This window comes from Hyaena hyaena, unplaced genomic scaffold (assembly GCF_003009895.1).
Source record: "Hyaena hyaena isolate Hyena2069 unplaced genomic scaffold, ASM300989v1 scaffold_382, whole genome shotgun sequence".
In the NCBI taxonomy this organism is placed as follows: domain Eukaryota; kingdom Metazoa; phylum Chordata; class Mammalia; order Carnivora; family Hyaenidae; genus Hyaena; species Hyaena hyaena.
This window is the reverse complement of record NW_024081015.1, coordinates 1,728,472-1,745,350: the sequence shown is the minus strand read 5'-3', so window position 1 is coordinate 1,745,350 and position 16,879 is coordinate 1,728,472. Positions and strand designations below refer to the sequence as shown.

Here is a 16,879-nt window from a genome sequence, read left to right as displayed (position 1 = left end):
AGCTTCCCTGTCTGCCTGTAAAAATGGAAGTAGAAACAATGTAATTAGCTTTATTACCAAGGGACATTAGCTAAGCAAATAAGGATCTTGATCTGAGTCTGGGAGAGAAGGCTGGGGGTGTGTTCACAGGGCCCCATGAACTCTACAAAAGAAAAGAATTGGGCATTTCATTCTATATAAGAAGGACCCCCTACATTTCTGAAACTCCACCATTCAGATGCCAATATCTATGGAGTGGAGAGTGAAGTAGGTCTGACTGCATAGGTAGAAAAACAACTTGGTTTCTATGCAAAAGAAAGGCTAAAAGGATGGAGATCATGTCGCCAAGTTAAAACTGGTTCAAGAATCACCACCATCTCAGAAAAAAGGAAAACAAAAGGCTCAGTCAGAATAGTGATCACGGAGACTAACTCAACATTATCTCCATGAAGGCTACTAGCATCTTAAGACATAGAAGATGTCTGTGTTTGTGGGGATGGGGGAGAGGGAGAGAGGGATGGGAAGTAGAAAACTTCCTTTGAGACTCCCCCTGTAGAGAGCAGCGTTCTGACTGATGAAGGTGTAGAGGAATGAGGAACAATCAATAAGCTCTCTGCCCAGTCATTTCTTCCTTTAGCATTATCTCAATTCCAGGGATGTAGGTCAATGTTTCAAAATTGGGATCAAACTCCTCACAGTCTGATGAAAGTTGTGAATCTATCCTTGAGAAGAATACACATGCATGCAAATTAGGGAGCTCATGAAGCCCTAAAAGTGCTTGATCCCAGGCTATATACAAATCCCTGCCTCTATGTGTCCAACAGAATGGCTAGTCAAAAGGACTCCTGAGGTAGATTCCCTATCATTCGAGTGCAGAAGGACTTATGATTTTGCCTTAAGTCAAATCTCAGAGAACCTACTATTCCCAAAAGCTTTGCTAGAATTTGGATGACATAACATACGGGTTGAGGTAGCTGTGCACAACCTGTTCTAATTCTTTAATGAACAACCTGATCTGAATAGAAATATTATATAAGTTTTGCAGAAGGTAATTTCAACAAGAGTATGTCCTATACCTAAAGAAATAAGGAATAAACAACTTCACCACTCTGAAATTTGAAATGATTCAGAATTTTTAAAGGTTATCTACCTTGGTGACATGGTTCTTTGGTGATATGAGTTGTCATATTACATTATTTGTAATCATTTTTGATACAATTTGCTAGTGCACTTCTAAGAATGTAAACTGTACCCGTAACACCTCTGCCTATTAAACAACCAAACAGCAGTTTATCAAACATCACTGATCTCCAAAAATAACAACGGAAGATGAATTATAACTTAATGCTTAGAAACACACATGCTTTTCTGGCTTTCTTTTGAAATGTGTGGATAACCTACGGCTATGCCACCCTGAACGTGCCTGATCTAGCCTGAAATGCTTGGACTTAAGACTTCCCCTTACATTAAGGGGTCATTTTTTGAATTGGGTGAAAGAAATCACAGTTCTTACAATACATCAAGAAAGTGTTTTTAAGTAATACACTTGGGGAGTTGTAATTAGCCAGTTCTCAAAAAATTACAATAAATCACTGTGTTTTAATTAATGTAGCCATAAAGAAATTGCTATGGTTTTTCATTTATATATGGCTTTAATTTTATATTCTTTAATTTTATATTCTCACAAAAAAACTTCTACTAAGAAAGTAAGTTACAAAGCTCTCTGTATGGTCAGAAGAACAAATTAAGGGAAGCGACAGTCTAATATGAAGGCGAATAATCCATAGAAAAGAAAAACAGACATAAATATTTATACTGAAATCTAGTACTATAACAGAAACCCCATTAACACAATACTGACTTATTCATAAAATCATTATCACAATTTCAAAGTAGGGATTTTTGGTGGTGTTGGGTTTTTTGCTTTTAATTAAAACACTGGACAATTTTCAACTGTTTGGCTCATTTTTTTACCCCCAAATGTTATAGTTTGGGAAGTTTTAACATTTACATGTTTTTCTTTGTTTTAATGTTTATTTATTTATTTTGAGATAGCAAGCAAGAGAGTGAGAAGGGGAAGGCAGAGAGAGAGAGGGACAGAGAGAACCCCAAACTGCGCTGTCAGTACAGAGCCCAAGGCAGGGCTTGATCTCACAAACTGTGAGATCATGTCCTGAACCTAATCAGGAGTCAAGTGTATAACTGACTGAGCTACCCAGGTGTCCTAAGAAGACCTCTTTTGATTTTTTTAAAAAACATTTATTTATTTTGAAAGACAGAGAGCACACACAGAGGTGCAGAGACAGAGAGAAAATTTCAAGCAGGCTCCATGCTGTCAGCCTAGAGCCCAACTTGGGGCTCAATCCCACCCAACCATGATATCATGACCTGAGCCGAAAGCAAGAGTAAGACGCTTAATTGACTGCCATGCAGGTACCACTGATTTTGTTTTTTTAAAGAGGAATTAATGTTCTTGAGAAATCGGACCACTTAAAACTCCCCTCCGTACCTTTTGTTCTCACACTTGATATGTACTCGATGCAGAGTTGTTGATTTCACTAGCAAGTTTTAAACGCTCTCATCTTACGTTATACCCATATTTCTTCGACTATAAGAAGGTCCATGTGTTTCATTTCTTTAGGCAGTTAAGTATTTGTAAAAGAGTTTTATTTTTTCTATATGTATTTTACACTCTTACATGAAAGGCACTGTGCTCTGGTAATCAAGGTAAAGAACCTCAGTCACCCTTATTCTTAAACTCCCCTTTCTGCATTAGCTGCTTGCTACTTCCTACGTATCTCCCCTGGAAATGAAAAATGACAGATTTGTCCTTTTTTTTTTTTTTTAAATGTTTTTATTTTATTTTATTTCTAGGAGAGAGAGAGAGAGAGAGAGCGTGAGCAGGGGAGGGTCAGAGAGAGAGGGAGTCACAGACTGAAACAGGCTCCAGGCTCCGAGCTGGCAGTCAGCCCAGAGCCCGACGCGGGGCTCGAACCCACGAACCGCGAGATCGTGACCTAAGCGAAAGTCGGACGCTTAACCGACTAAGCCACCCGGGCGCCCCAGATTTGTCCTTTTTAAAAATTATTCTTAAGGGGCGCCCGGGTGGCTTAGTCGGTTAAGCGTCCGACTTTCGCTTAGGTCACGATCTCGCTGTTCGTGGGTTCGAGCCCCGCGTCGGGCTCTGGGCTGACTGCCAGCTCGGAGCCTGGAGCCTGTTTCAGTCTGTGACTCCCTCTCTCTCTGACCCTCCCCTGCTCACGCTCTCTCTCTCTCTCTCCTAGAAATAAAATAAAATAAAAACATTAAAAAAAAAAAATTATTCTTAAAACAATTTTTCCCCTTAATCTGGCTGACAGAAACTGGGAAGAATGCAAAGCATGAATAAATCCTTTCCTTACTGGTGTTGCCAAACAGTTCATCAATTCCTATTCTCTTACTCACCACCTTTAGGACCAAAACCATGTCTTTCAAGTCTCTGAGAGCACAGCGGACTTTGGTAGTGCTGTTCCTCTCTGCCTTTCCTGCACAAAACTGAAGGCCTGTTTTCAGAGGTCACTAAGTAAAACTGGCTGCCAATTTTCCCTAGAAGTAAATGCAACATGCTTATCTGTGGATGTGCTAGAGGGGATAAGTACACATCATTATCCTTGGGACTTGGTAACAAAGCAGCTTTTATAATTAGAAGAATACAAAGTCCTTGAGAGGGATAAATGATTTGTATCTGGAGAGGCAGCAAGTTGAATGTCCCAAAGTGGCCATCTATAGGCCCAGATACAACTGCAATTTGAGTAAAGAATCTGTAAAAGGAAGTATCTACTAAATAATAACAAATGACCAGAAAATGAGATGGAGTCAAGATTTTTGAAAGGTTAGACGATATTAAGCATGTTACAAATGGACGGTATCCAGGGCGCCTGGGTGGCTCAGTCAGTTAAGCATTCAACTCTTGATTTTGGCTCAGGTCATGCTCTCACGGTTTGTGAGATCGAGCCCCGTGTCAGGCATTGTATCCTTCCCCTGCTTGCACATGCACACTCGGTCTCTCGCTCTCTCTCAAAATTAATAAACTTAAAAAAAAAAAAAAAAAAGAAGAAGAAGAACAGTATCCATTTAGAATCATCAAAAGAGGGTATCACAACAATAACTATTAAATGCAGTGGGAACCTTCATTATATCCTGGCTTTGTGTGTGTGCACGCACTGTGTGCAGGGAAAGGAAAGAGCACAGGTATGAAAGATAGTTTTGGAACAACCAGGGAAATGTGCCTCTAGATTATGGATGCTGTTGGTGCTTCCCCCAGTGACACATCAGCTAGCCTGTGCTTCCATCCTCACCTTCTACCCCTAGTCTGGGCTGGCTGCTAGTGTCCTATTATATCCCCTTCTTGGTTTCAGCCTGATCACACAGAACCACCAGAGTGTGAATCACACCTCCTCCCATCTTGAGGCAGCGGGGCTCAGCCCCCATGTGAGTCATTGCCTAGAGGCTGTAGAGAAGAGCAAGGTGGCCTAGGACAATTCTCTGAAATATTGAGAGAGTAAAGTTTCATAATATCTGCAACTAAATAGTTACAATTAAAACACAAATACACACCCACATACACACAAATATAGGCAAAGCAACACCATAAAATGAAATAAGTGTCAGGTCTAGGCTTTAAGAGTGTTCTTGTAGAGACGCCTGGGTGGCTCAGTCAGTTGAACATCCGACTTCGGCTTAGATCTTGAGTTCACAGTTCGTGAGTTCAAGCCCCATGTCGGGCTCTGTGCTGACAGCTCAGAGCCTGGAGCCTTCTTCAGATTCTGTGTCCCCCCCTCTCTGTGTCCTTCCTCTTTTCACACTCTCTCTCTCCTCAAAAATAAATAAAACATTAAAAAAAAGAATGTTCCTTGTATTATTCTTCCAACTTTTCTGAAAGTTTGAAATTTTTATAATGAAAATTTGAAAGGGAAAAAACTTGTTCTTTCTTCTGTGGGCTGCCATCCTGACACTGACTTCTGTATCTGACCAGCAGTTGAAAGAAAACCTGCCAGTCATCCTGAATGCATCCTCGTTTTCCACTCATCGTTGGTCACTAGATCATGTGAGTTCCACTCCCAAAACAGATTCCTCATTCTAAACTACAATTATAATCATATTTTCCCCCTCAGATTCTTTGTTTCTTCATTGTCTACACTAAGATAAACCTCTAAAACTGACACAGCACATAACACCACTGTCACATGGCCTTTGGCTTACCTCTTCAGCTACATCTCCCACCATTTATACCTACAACTTTGTGCATCATCATCCTAAGCAACTTATGAGTTCCTTGAATATACCATGATCCGCTCCATCTTTTGAATCTAGCTAGGCATATTATGACCAGAATGCTTTCTCTCCTGTTATGCTGGCAAATTTCTTTTTTTTTTTTAAATAATCATTTCAGTCACTGTTTTTTTAAAAGCAATATCTATGTGCAATGGAGCTTGAACTCATGATCCGCAGATCAAGAGTTGCATGCTCTACTGACAGAGCCAGGCAGGCGCCCCTATGCTGGCAAATTCCTACTTATACTCTATTGTTCAAATTTTACCTCCTTTGGGCAGACTTTCCTGAACTCTTCAGGCAGAGTTAAGTGGTCCCTTTTTGTATTCCTACAGCAACCTCTTATATACCTCTCTTGTAATGTTTATTACAGTTATGAATCATTGTTTACATGCCCATTTTTTCACTCATAGGAAGGAGACCCAGGAAGGCAAGGACTGGACTACTCATATTTGTATCCCTAGCATTCTACATAATACCTGCCATTGTACATAATATAGGTCTCATGAATAGCCAGTGCTTTTTAGTATTATGTACTTACTACAGCTGGCGAGGGGACATGGATGCTTGGGACAGAGCGAGGCCGCACATGATTGGCCAAATGGCAAAGAACAACACCATCGGTTAGAGCTGCTCCCAGATCACAAGGCAGTGATACTTTCAGCCGGTACTCAATATGCTAAAAGAACAGGAAAATGTGTAATACGTTAACTGAAGTGGCTGACACAGGACATAATGAAGTCACAACAAAATACTATATTTAATTAAGAATCAAGATAAAAAGCAAATAACTTAAGTACCACAATCCCTATTTTATTTATTTATGTTATGAGAGCAGGGGAGGGGCAAACAGAGAGGGAGAGAGAGAATCTTAAGCAAGCTCCATGCTAAGCACGGAGCCTGATGTGGGGCTTGACCTCAAAACTGTGAGATCGCAACCTGAGCCAAAATCAACAGTCAGACACTTAACTAAGCCACCCAGGCACCCCAAGTACCACAATCCCTATTTTATCCTTCCATTGTAAGTCAGTAACTCAAGGAGATCTAATACATACACATGGCAGCCAGGCCACAGTGGTACAAAATACTACATGAGAAATTCATTTACAATTTTAGGGTTAAAAATAAAACACAACTAGATTCTCTTTCAGTTCCAAAATAAAACACTATATGTGATATGTATATGTGTACATATATATAAATTATTACTACTCTTACAAGATTTCCATACATGAGGTAGTAAAAAATTTTAATGAGTAGGGCTAGGAATTGAGCTTTATAGAATAACCCATCTAATTTTCCTAGCAAACAGAAGAAAAGAATGACCTTAATAGCAAAATCTCTTTTATGTTTACCACATGGTGGGCACTTGCTGATTTTATGAAAAATTTTAAGTCAAATGAACAAGCGATTGCAGGGTTATGTGCTCTAGCAGTAACAATGCAAAAGTACAACTCAAAGGTAATGTACACACTTTCCGTAGTTGATCTATTAACTCCAGCTCTTCCTCTCTCTGTCTTGAATTGGGTCTTGATATGGAATCTGCAGAATCAGTGGTAGGTGCAGAAGATGAAAGAAGGGGTGAAGCATGACCTAAAAAAAATATGAGTATGTAAGACAGAAAGGTGACTGCTACTGCTGGAAAAATTTGCAGCTCCACCTGATCACAGGTGTCTCACAAGTATAGCACTTTTCACTTCTGGACTAACTCTTTAAAAAAATGTTTTTATTAAAAAAAAAGAAAAGTTTCAAATATACACAATAATAGCAAGAACAGTGTTAAAAACTACCAAATGTCCACCACCCATTTAACTCAACTATTTTTTTTTTTGATTAAAAATGTTTCCATTGGTGGCTAAAATGAACAAATTAGAGGACTCTAGATGCTGGCGAGGATGTGGAGAAATGGGCACCCTCCTACACTGTTGGTGGGGATGTAAACTGGTGCAGCCACTCTGGAAAACAGTATGGAGGTTCCTCAAAAAATTAATAATAGAACTCCCGTATGACCTAGAAATAGCACTGCTAGGAATTTACCCAAGGGATATAGGAGTGCTGATGCATAGGGGCACATGGACCCCAATGTTCATAGCAGCACTCTCCACAATAGCTAAAACATGGAAAGAGCCTAAGTGTCCATCAACGGACGAATGGATCAAGAAGATGTGGTTTATCTATACAATGGAATACTGCATGGCAATGAGAAAGAATGAAATCTGGCCATGTGTAGCAACATGGATGGAACTTGAGGGTGTTATGCTGAGTCAAACAAGTCAGGCAGAGAAGGACAGATACCATATGTTTGCACGTATAGGAGGATTAGGAGGAACTTAACAGAGGATCACGGGGGAGAAGAAGGGGAAAAATAGTTGGGGAGAGGGAGGGAGGCAAACCATGAGAGACTCTTGAATGCTGACAACAAACTGAGAGCTGATGGGGATGGGGGAAAGAGGAAGCGGGGTGATGGGCATGGAGGAGGGCACTTGCTGGGATGAGCACTGGGTGTTATATGGAAACCAACTTGACAATAAACTGTGAGAGAGAAAAAAAAATGTTTCCATTGAAAAATTAAATTATGCAAATCACAAGCAAACAGCTCAATAAATTATCACAAAGTGAACACAATGAGGTCAATAAATGCAATTATTACCAACACCCAGAAGCCCCTTTCATGACCCCTACCCATTAGTACCAAATGGTTATTTCCAACAACACAGGTCCTAGCTTCGTGATTTGTAATACCATAGATTAGTTTTGTCTAGTTCTGAACTTTCTATAAATGAAGCCAGACTGTATGTATGTATGCATGCTTTTGTCTGTCTATAAGATTTATCCATATTATATGTATTAATTAGTTCATTATTATTGCCTATATGGTATCCCATTGTACAAACACACCACAATTATGTATCCATTGTATCAGTCATGGACATTCTGTTTGGGGCTACTATGAATAATGTTGCTATAAATAGTTTTGTAAATACCTTGGGGTGTACATGTTTCCATGTTTCAGAAAGCAGAACTGCTGGTGACAGGATATACAAGTGTTCACCATTATTAGACAGTGGAAACAGTTTTCCATATTTGTTTACAGTCCCATATGCAGTGTACCTTGGGTTTGATTTTAAATCTCACTGCGAGGGCATCTATTCAGTTATACTCAAAGTAGTTATTTTTGATTTGAAATGTTTGTTTCCAGTTCTAGGTAACTTCTTTGGAGGCCAGGAAGATGTATATTAACTAAAAAACTAAAAAGTAGATTTTTTTAAAAAAATAATTACTGATTCATTTCTTTAAGAACACATAAAATAGCTTTTATCAACGGAAAAATCTGAAAAAGAGCTCATTACAAAGAGAAGGAATGTTCCCTAAAGGCTGAAAGAGTATTTTATTTTTTCCAACCTATAATCTTCTTTGGGTAGTGCTGAGAAACTCTAGTTAAATTGAAACAACATCCTCCTGTTTTTGTTTTTTTTTAATGTTTTTTTTTTTTATTTTTGAGAGACATACAGAGAAACAGAGAACGAGAAGGGAAAGGGTAGGTAGAGAGGGAGACATAGAATCCAAAGCAGGCTCTAGGCTCTGACGTGTCAACATAGAGCCCAACGTCGGGCTCAAACTCATGAACTGTGAGATCATGACCTGACCCAAAGTTGGGTCATGCTTAACTGACTGAGCCACCCAGGTGCCCCAAAGATTCTCCTGCTTTAATGCTAGTGAGATCAGAGTTTAAAGCTTTTGCCAAAGTAACGTCTCAGGGTAAAAGTTTAAAAGCATACAGCAGTAGGGGCACTTGGGTGGCTCAGTCAGTTAAGCATCCAACTTTGATTCAGGTCATGATCTCGCAGTTTGTGGGTTTGAGCCCCGCCTTGGGCTCTGTGCTGACAGCTCAGAGCCTGGAGCCTGCTTTGGATTCTCTGTCTCCCTCTCTCTGCCCCTCCCCTGCTTATGCTTTGTCTCTGTCTCTCTCTCAAAAAGTAAACATTTTAAAAAATGAAATAAAAGCAGACAACGGTTAATGTCATTATATAAAATACCCTCCCCCACTTCTTAGTCACTATGACTTACCTTTATTTCCCTCTGTCCTGACAGCTGCTCGGTGAAGGAAGCTTTCAGGGCGCTGGGCCTGGTTTCTCTGAATAGCAGCAGGAAAAGAATATGCAGGGGAATGATGAACTACATCAGCATGGAAAAGCAAAATAAAATTAAAGGAGATGAAAAAAAATTAAATATAGCAATAGACATATGTCACAAAAGTTCAATAAATGGTATAAAAGATCAAATTAAACATATTGATATAAAATGAATACAAAATTTGTTAACACAAAATCTAGTATAGAAAAGTAACCTTGATATCAGGAAGGCGGTTTGTATTTTTAATTGTCATGCTATTTTTGGTATGTCAATAGAGAATGAGTGTTAATAGACTAAATAGATTTTCTTGCAAAGCTATAACCCTGATAGCTCATGCTCATTTGTTCATATCAAATGGTTGAGGAGTTGAATTAAAAAATGGAACATGTGCAGGAAGTTCCCAATTTTGGGTCTGATTTCTCATCTTAGAAAAGGAAGTCACAGCTCTCTAAGAGGTAATTTATTAGGAAAATCCTGGTAAAGAATTATTCTTGATGTGGTTAATTGTACCTTTGTGTCTATTATTACCTGTTTCTGTTGTAGGTGAACTTGATACGGTATTTGATCTGTCATCGTTCTGTAGAGAAAAAGAGAGATCTCAATAATTATTATTCAAGAAGAGTTACTTTCCACATTTATGATTACTTTGGGATAAAAGAAAAATTCATGCAACTCTCTTTTAAAATAAAGTCTAGAAATGAGAATTTGGAGTTAAGGCCAAACCTTTTAGTTACTTTTGTAAGATACAAAGTTTATATAATGCATTCTCTAAAGATAGTTCTATTATATGATAGGTCTTTCTTATGACTATTAAAAATGATCATCCTAAGGCAGAAAATTTTATTGGGAAATATACACAGGAGAATAATTTCATTTTCTAGTATAGTTTCTAAAGTATTTTTCTACACCTCTGGGGAGTATAATTTAATGTATTAAGAAAAAAATGAAGTTAGGAAAGAAGGTATTTAAAGATGATAGATAGCTGTTATTTCCAGACTACCATTTAAGTCCAAGGTATTTTCACTTCATTGACCAAAGAGAACTGTAAAAAGGGAGAAGAGCTAGCTCAACATGTATAAAGTTTACCTAAAAAAAGAGAAATGTAATTAAGCTCATTTAAAAAGAAGTGTTGGTTGGATGGGTTAAAGACATTGAAGACTTGGCAGGGGAGTAGAATTAAGAAAGGTTAGAGTAACAATTTTCAAGGCCTTGACATCTGGACCCAATAAATTAAACATATTACAACTTTAATTTTGTAATGTTTGTTTATTTTTGAGAGTGAGAGAGAAAGTAAGAAGGGAGAGGCAGAGAGACGGGGAGACACAGAGTCCAAAGCAGGCTCCAGGATCTGAGTTGTCAGCACAGAGCCTGATGAACTCATGAATCACGAGATCATGACCTGAGCCGAAGTTGGATGCTTAACTGACTGAGCCAACCAAGTGCCCCTAACAGAATGATTTTAAAACACAGAGGTACATACATCTGCTGCCATGCTTTTTTCTCACTTTTGGTTTTAATATTTTCATTAATCTGTTCTCTGTAGATGGGAGTTGGGCAGAAGAAATGAATGATGATAGGGAATTTGTTAACATTCATGCATATATACACACATACACAAAAGCCATGCTGTTGAGAAGACTCTTGGACTGATCTGGAAGACATACTTGTGGTAATAATTCCTTGGTTTGATACTCTTTGGCTGAGAATTTATAAAGTAAGCTGAGCTGCTGAGTGAAGCAATGTGTTGTATCTTCACTAGTGAAAAAAGATATGTTTATCAAGTTTATAGATGCAAATAAACTAAGTTTAGGATGTTGAGAAGAAATGAAAATTTAAATTACAAATTTAAAATAAGAGCAACAAAAAAAGATCAGAGCAACAAGAATAAAAAGAATGAACAAGCAAATGAGGCAAAAATGATATCTTTACAAGGAAACAAAAGAGCATCCTTATTTTCAAAGAATATGAGACAGAAAGGAGAAAACTAGTTACCCCAACAAAGACCTGGTCAAGGTTCAATAGTACAAACAGGAAAACACAGGCAGTAGAGATTATTCCAGATATATAGGGAAAAAAATTTTTTAATTTTAAAAGACCCAGTAGGAGTTAGGCTAGAAAATTTAATATTGCAAAAAGCAATAAAGCTAACAGGCAACTCTATTAGATGAGAAGGAAGAGCTGAAACAAACTGCACCGAATGGCAATAAATGTTCTCCACCTCTAGAAACACCAAAAAGGTGATACACAGTTGTGTGTAACGAAAAACAAAGACAGAAGAGAGCAACTTGTAAAATGATAATTTTTAAAATGTACTTTTATTGAAACTAGAAATCTAAGTAACTTGGATTCTAGGGTACTAAGTCAGTTAGTTCGAATCACTCAGAGGCCACTGACTGTATTTGAGAACTTGCAGGACTGCACCAAAAAAACCCAAAAATTGACAGGAACTCAACTTTTTTGCCTGGTTAAGTAACAAAAGAAATAAACACATGCCTAAATATATATGTATATACCTGCTGTATAGTAATGGGGATACTAAAAAATAAAGGGTAGTAAGTCTTTTTAAACTAATCATTAACACTGCAGCAGGTCTGACAGAAAGAAAGAAAGTTAAACTTCCCACACAATGGTTGACAAGTTCAGATTTGGCCTTTTCAACTCTGATTCTGGGAGAGAATAAGCCCCAATGCCCTAAGGTATCCATTGAGTATAATGAATTACCTTCTCTCCTATGTATCTCCTATACTAGTTATATAACTTCCTTGAGAGAACAATCCCTCAATTTTCTATGTTGTCATTCAAATGAGGAACCTAGCTGAGAAAGGCTAGCAAAGAGTTAACAGAGATGAGAATTATAAAGGTTTTTCAGAAGTCACCCAGGTATGTGTAGCATCTTCAATAACGACTAAAGAGAAGGTTTATCAGGCTACAGATGGTATAAAGTTGGGGCCAGCATTTACAAGGACATGATGCAAGAATTTGAAAGTACTGTGGTAAATCAGAGAATTAAAAATGTTCAAAAGGCATTTGAAAAACAAAAGATACAAGATGTGGCAATTATCATCTAGGAGTATAACTGAAACATTTGAGAATTACACTGGGTACTGAGCAAAATGGATACTGAAATGAGAAAAGTCAACCTAACGCTTAGAATAAGATGTGAAAAAGCTTGTTTCATGCTCAGCACCAGGTAGGCTCTAATAAGGGCTATGTTTCTACTTGGGGACTGTGGAGCCAAAATGGAAGGCAGAGAAAGCTCAAAAGGATTAACAGACTGGGAAAGGCACATAAAACAACCAGAGTTGATCTGGGGAGAAGACAAGGGCAGCATCATAATAGTTTTCAAATAAAAAGATTCTTTTTTTTAAAGACTGCTAAATAACTAGAAAATCTCCACTCTGCAAAGAAGAGAAGTGTAAGCCACAGCATCGATCTAAGTTAGACAAGGGGAGAGTCTCTAACAGTGAAGATTATTAATAATTTCTTATATATTATATGATTAACAAATATGGAATCAACATTCCTACAGGCCTTCAAATAACAACATAGCACAGGATTGCAGGCCATATTCTAACTCTGTTATTAAGCTCGAAAGCAGCCACAGAAAATAGATAAACAAATGGTAGTGGCTGTGTGCCAATAAAACTATTTACAAAAACAGGTGGCCTCGGGGCCATTGCTTGTTGACCTCTACTAGAAGAAGGTTTTAGCAATGACACATTTGGGGATTAGGACTGAAATTATTTTGAATGCACATTAGACAACAGAGTTAATTTTATATTATTTATTAATCAAAGTAAAATAACTCATGACAAAAAAATAACCTTTGGTAGGAAAATCAGAATGGCATGTCAAACAGAATTTCAATATAAAGAATTAACACAGGCTCTGTGAGTATATCTAGCATGGTAACTCTTTCAAAACTTTCAAGTAAAATTAATGTTAAACTCAAATAGTTTTATAAGCTTACATGTATTTCATGCAATCCTAGATTTCACATTGCTGTTGGACCAATCAATTGGAAAAGTTAAGAACTCTTAGGCACAGCCCCTCCCCAAAGTTCCCAGTGTACTACAGTAACAAGAAAATACCTTAAGAGGCATGAAGGCAGAAGAATGAGGCAGGGAAGTAGCACAGCCCACTTGATTCAACCCTGACAGTGACTACATTTTAAAAGAGAAAGAGAAGAAACAGAAGGCAGCATTTATGTTAGCAAAATGTCAGGCAGGCAGGCAGATCTGGTCAATGAAATTAGAAAAGGAAAGGTTGTGGACAAACTTTCAAATGGTTTATTAAATACTGACAGGGCAGAAGGAATACTAGGGGAAAACCCCCTAACTTACAAAACAGGTTTCCCTTCTATATATGTCAAACTATTTCAATACCTCATACCATACCAATCAAGAAATGAAACGGTTTTTGGCATTTGGCTCAGAGGAGGCCAAGGTGCAACTATCTTCAGTCATCTCAAATCCAGGTTCATCTGGCACCAGCTGCCTCTGCCATAACACCTAAATTTGACCCCAACGACATCAAAGTCACACACCTGAGGTGTACTGGTGGGGAAGTCAGTGCCACATTTGCCCTGGCCCCCAAGACCAGCCCCCTGGGTCTGTCTCCAAAAAGGTTGGTGAACACTGCCAAGGCAATGGTAATTGGAAGGGTCTCAGGATTACAGTGAAACTGACCATTCAGAACAGACAGGCTCATACGGAAGTGGTGCCTTCTGCCTCTGCCCTGATTGTCAAAGGTCTCAAGGAACCACCAAGAGACACAAAGCAGAACAACGTTAAGCACAGCGGAACAATCACTTTCAATGAGATTGTCAACACTGCCTGATGGATGGGGCAATGATCTTTAGCTAGAGAACTCTCTGGAACCATAAAGAAATCCTGGGCACTGCTCAATCTGTGGGCTGCAATGTTGATGGCCACCGCCCTCATGACATCATAGATGACACCAACAGTGGTGCAGTGGAATGTCTAGCTAGTTAAGAACTACAACGGAAAATATTTTGATAAATGAGAATTTGACAACCAAAAAAAAAAAGGACAGGCATGATTTCTTAAAAGTGATTTTATGTAGAACTAAAACTGTGAACATCAAAACTGTTGAGCAAAATTGCCTTAGAAAATACCAAGACTCGTGCTATTCCTATTATGGGAAAACAAATCCAGTCAAAGAGCTCATTTTAACTGAGCAGAAATGGCATGAGTAAGAACACTATTTTTTCAACATTAATCCAAATTAGATTTCTTATAATTCAATGTAACAGCTCTGATGTGAGAAAACAAGAGGAATGAGGATTCTGTGTCATGCCTTGTGGATGAACCAGCATTTCATTTCTGCCTCTGTGTCCCAATGGCCTACGTGAGTATAAGAGGAATTTTCCTTTTCTCTGAATCCTTTATCCTTTCAACAACCTACATACAACTAGAAATATTGGATATATCTATTAGGTATATTACAGGTATAATTAGAGACAGTAAGCGTTAGAATCTATTGTACAGAATTTTGATTACAGATAAAACTCAAAGCATGACAATTTTTTAATTTGGTAAAGAGTGGAAATCAGAGAAGACAGGACTTTCATCACAAAGGGCACTGGATAAGACTGTATCTATTAAAACATCAAAATGCCAAAGTCTTAAATATATTAAGATCTTTTTAAGTTAAATAACTTTTAAAAATTTAAACTAGGATATTGCAAGGAAGCAGGGTTGTGGAAAAAAAATTTACACTAGGATCACAAATATGTGAGTCATGGAATAAAGGACCTTATTAAACACATGTGAATGTTCAGAAAAAGGTGTGTAGATGATCAATAAAATAAATACAACTATTTTTAATGACATTTGATAGATAGCAGTATTTCTTTTTTTTGGCAGGGTGGGCAAAAAAAAGTAACACTGTAACCTAATCTATCTAAAGGCAGAAAAAAGTGAAGAAGGAAATGTATCAAAGAACAACACTGTAACAACAGTCATATACTGTGTATGTGTCACCTCTTCAGTTTTCCTGGGCCTCCTTAAAATCAAATGTACAGACATTACTGTCAATCTCAAACATAAAAAGGCTAAAAGCCACTGTGTTGGCAAAGGAGGACAAAAGGAGTGGAAGAGAAGAGGATGTGAAATGAGCCTAGATACTCTCTAGTTTCTAGAGATGAGATACAGATACAGATGGGATATAGATGAAAACAACAGAAGCCTGGAGGCCAGCCCTAAAAGCATGTTAGTGTCAGGGATATTAAACATCATTAATACTTATTTCAAATCTTGTATTTCAATGCTGATGCATAGGAGCACATGTACCCCAATGTTCATGGCAGCACTCTCAACAATAGCTAAAACATGGAAAGAGCCTAAGTGTCCATCAACGGACGAATGGATCAAGAAGATGTGGTTTATCTATACCATGGAATACTACATGGCAATGAGAAAGAATGAAATCTGGCCATGTGTAGTAACATGGATGGACCTTGAGGGAGTTATGCTGAGAGAAATAAGTCAGGCAGAGAAGGACAAATATCATATGTTTGCACGTATAGGAGGATTAGGAGGAACTTAACTGAGGAACAAGGGGGAGAAGAAGGGGGGAAATGGTGGGGGAAAGGGAGAGAGGCAAACCATGAGAGACTCTTGAATGCTGACAAAAACTGAGGACTGATGGATGTAGGTGGGAGGGGGGATGGGCATAGAGGAGGGCACTTGTGGGGATGAGCACTGGGTGTTATGTGGAAACTAATTTGACAATAAACTATTTGTAAAAAAAAAAAAATCTTGTATTTCAAGATCTTTAAATGAAATCAAACATTTACACCTTCCTATATTATCAGACCTTTTCATCATGAAATAATTTAATGAGCAATATCAGATGCATAGTATTTATGTGTTCATTTCAGGAGTATTTATTGAGCACTTAATATATCCCAGGAACAATGATAGGGACTGAGTATAAACATAGGTAAATGCAACAGAGATTATCTCTGTTTACAGTCTCGTAGTCTAATAGGGGGTTGTAGGCTGAAGAAGAGTCATTTTAAAGATCTACCATTTAAGCTGATACCTGATAGATGAGTAGAAATTAACCAAGGAGTAAATGCAGGGAGGGAGAGGCATTCCATGCTGATGGAAATAGCATTTGCAAATTGTCGTGAGGTAGAAGCTGGCTTGCTATATTTGAAAAGCTGAAAAAATGCTGGTGTAGAATAAGCCCAGAGATGAGAGAGAGTATGCAGGAGCTTGCAGGCCATGTTAAGAAAGCTTTATTCGCCTGTTTCAGTCTGTGACTCCCTCTCTCTCTGACCCTCCCCTGCTCACGCTCTCTCTCTCTCTAGAAATAAATAAAAAAAACCTTAAAAAAAATTAAAAAAAGAAAGGCCTTTATTCTACCATATGAAGCTACTGAAGAGAAGTCTTGAGAAAAGCAGATATATGATTTTAAAATATGAGTT

At 38.1% G+C, this 16,879-nt stretch overlaps 1 protein-coding gene and 1 pseudogene across 4 annotated transcripts in view; one reads left to right on the top strand and one right to left on the bottom strand.

Annotated features, from left to right (window-relative positions):
- The window catches only part of LRCH3 (leucine rich repeats and calponin homology domain containing 3), a 124,084-nt gene that overhangs the window by 11,823 nt on the left and 95,382 nt on the right, over positions 1-16,879 (bottom strand). For all 4 annotated transcript variants that reach the window (XM_039250873.1, XM_039250870.1, XM_039250871.1 and 1 more), the window contains 4 exons: positions 9,952-10,000; positions 9,358-9,465; positions 6,764-6,882; positions 5,831-5,968 (listed from right to left, as the gene is read on the bottom strand). In XM_039250873.1, coding sequence (XP_039106804.1) covers positions 5,831-5,968; positions 6,764-6,882; positions 9,358-9,465; positions 9,952-10,000 — 414 coding nt within the window. The remainder of the gene's footprint in view (positions 1-5,830; positions 5,969-6,763; positions 6,883-9,357; positions 9,466-9,951; positions 10,001-16,879) is intronic.
- On the top strand, positions 12,390-14,417 carry LOC120244390 (annotated as a pseudogene).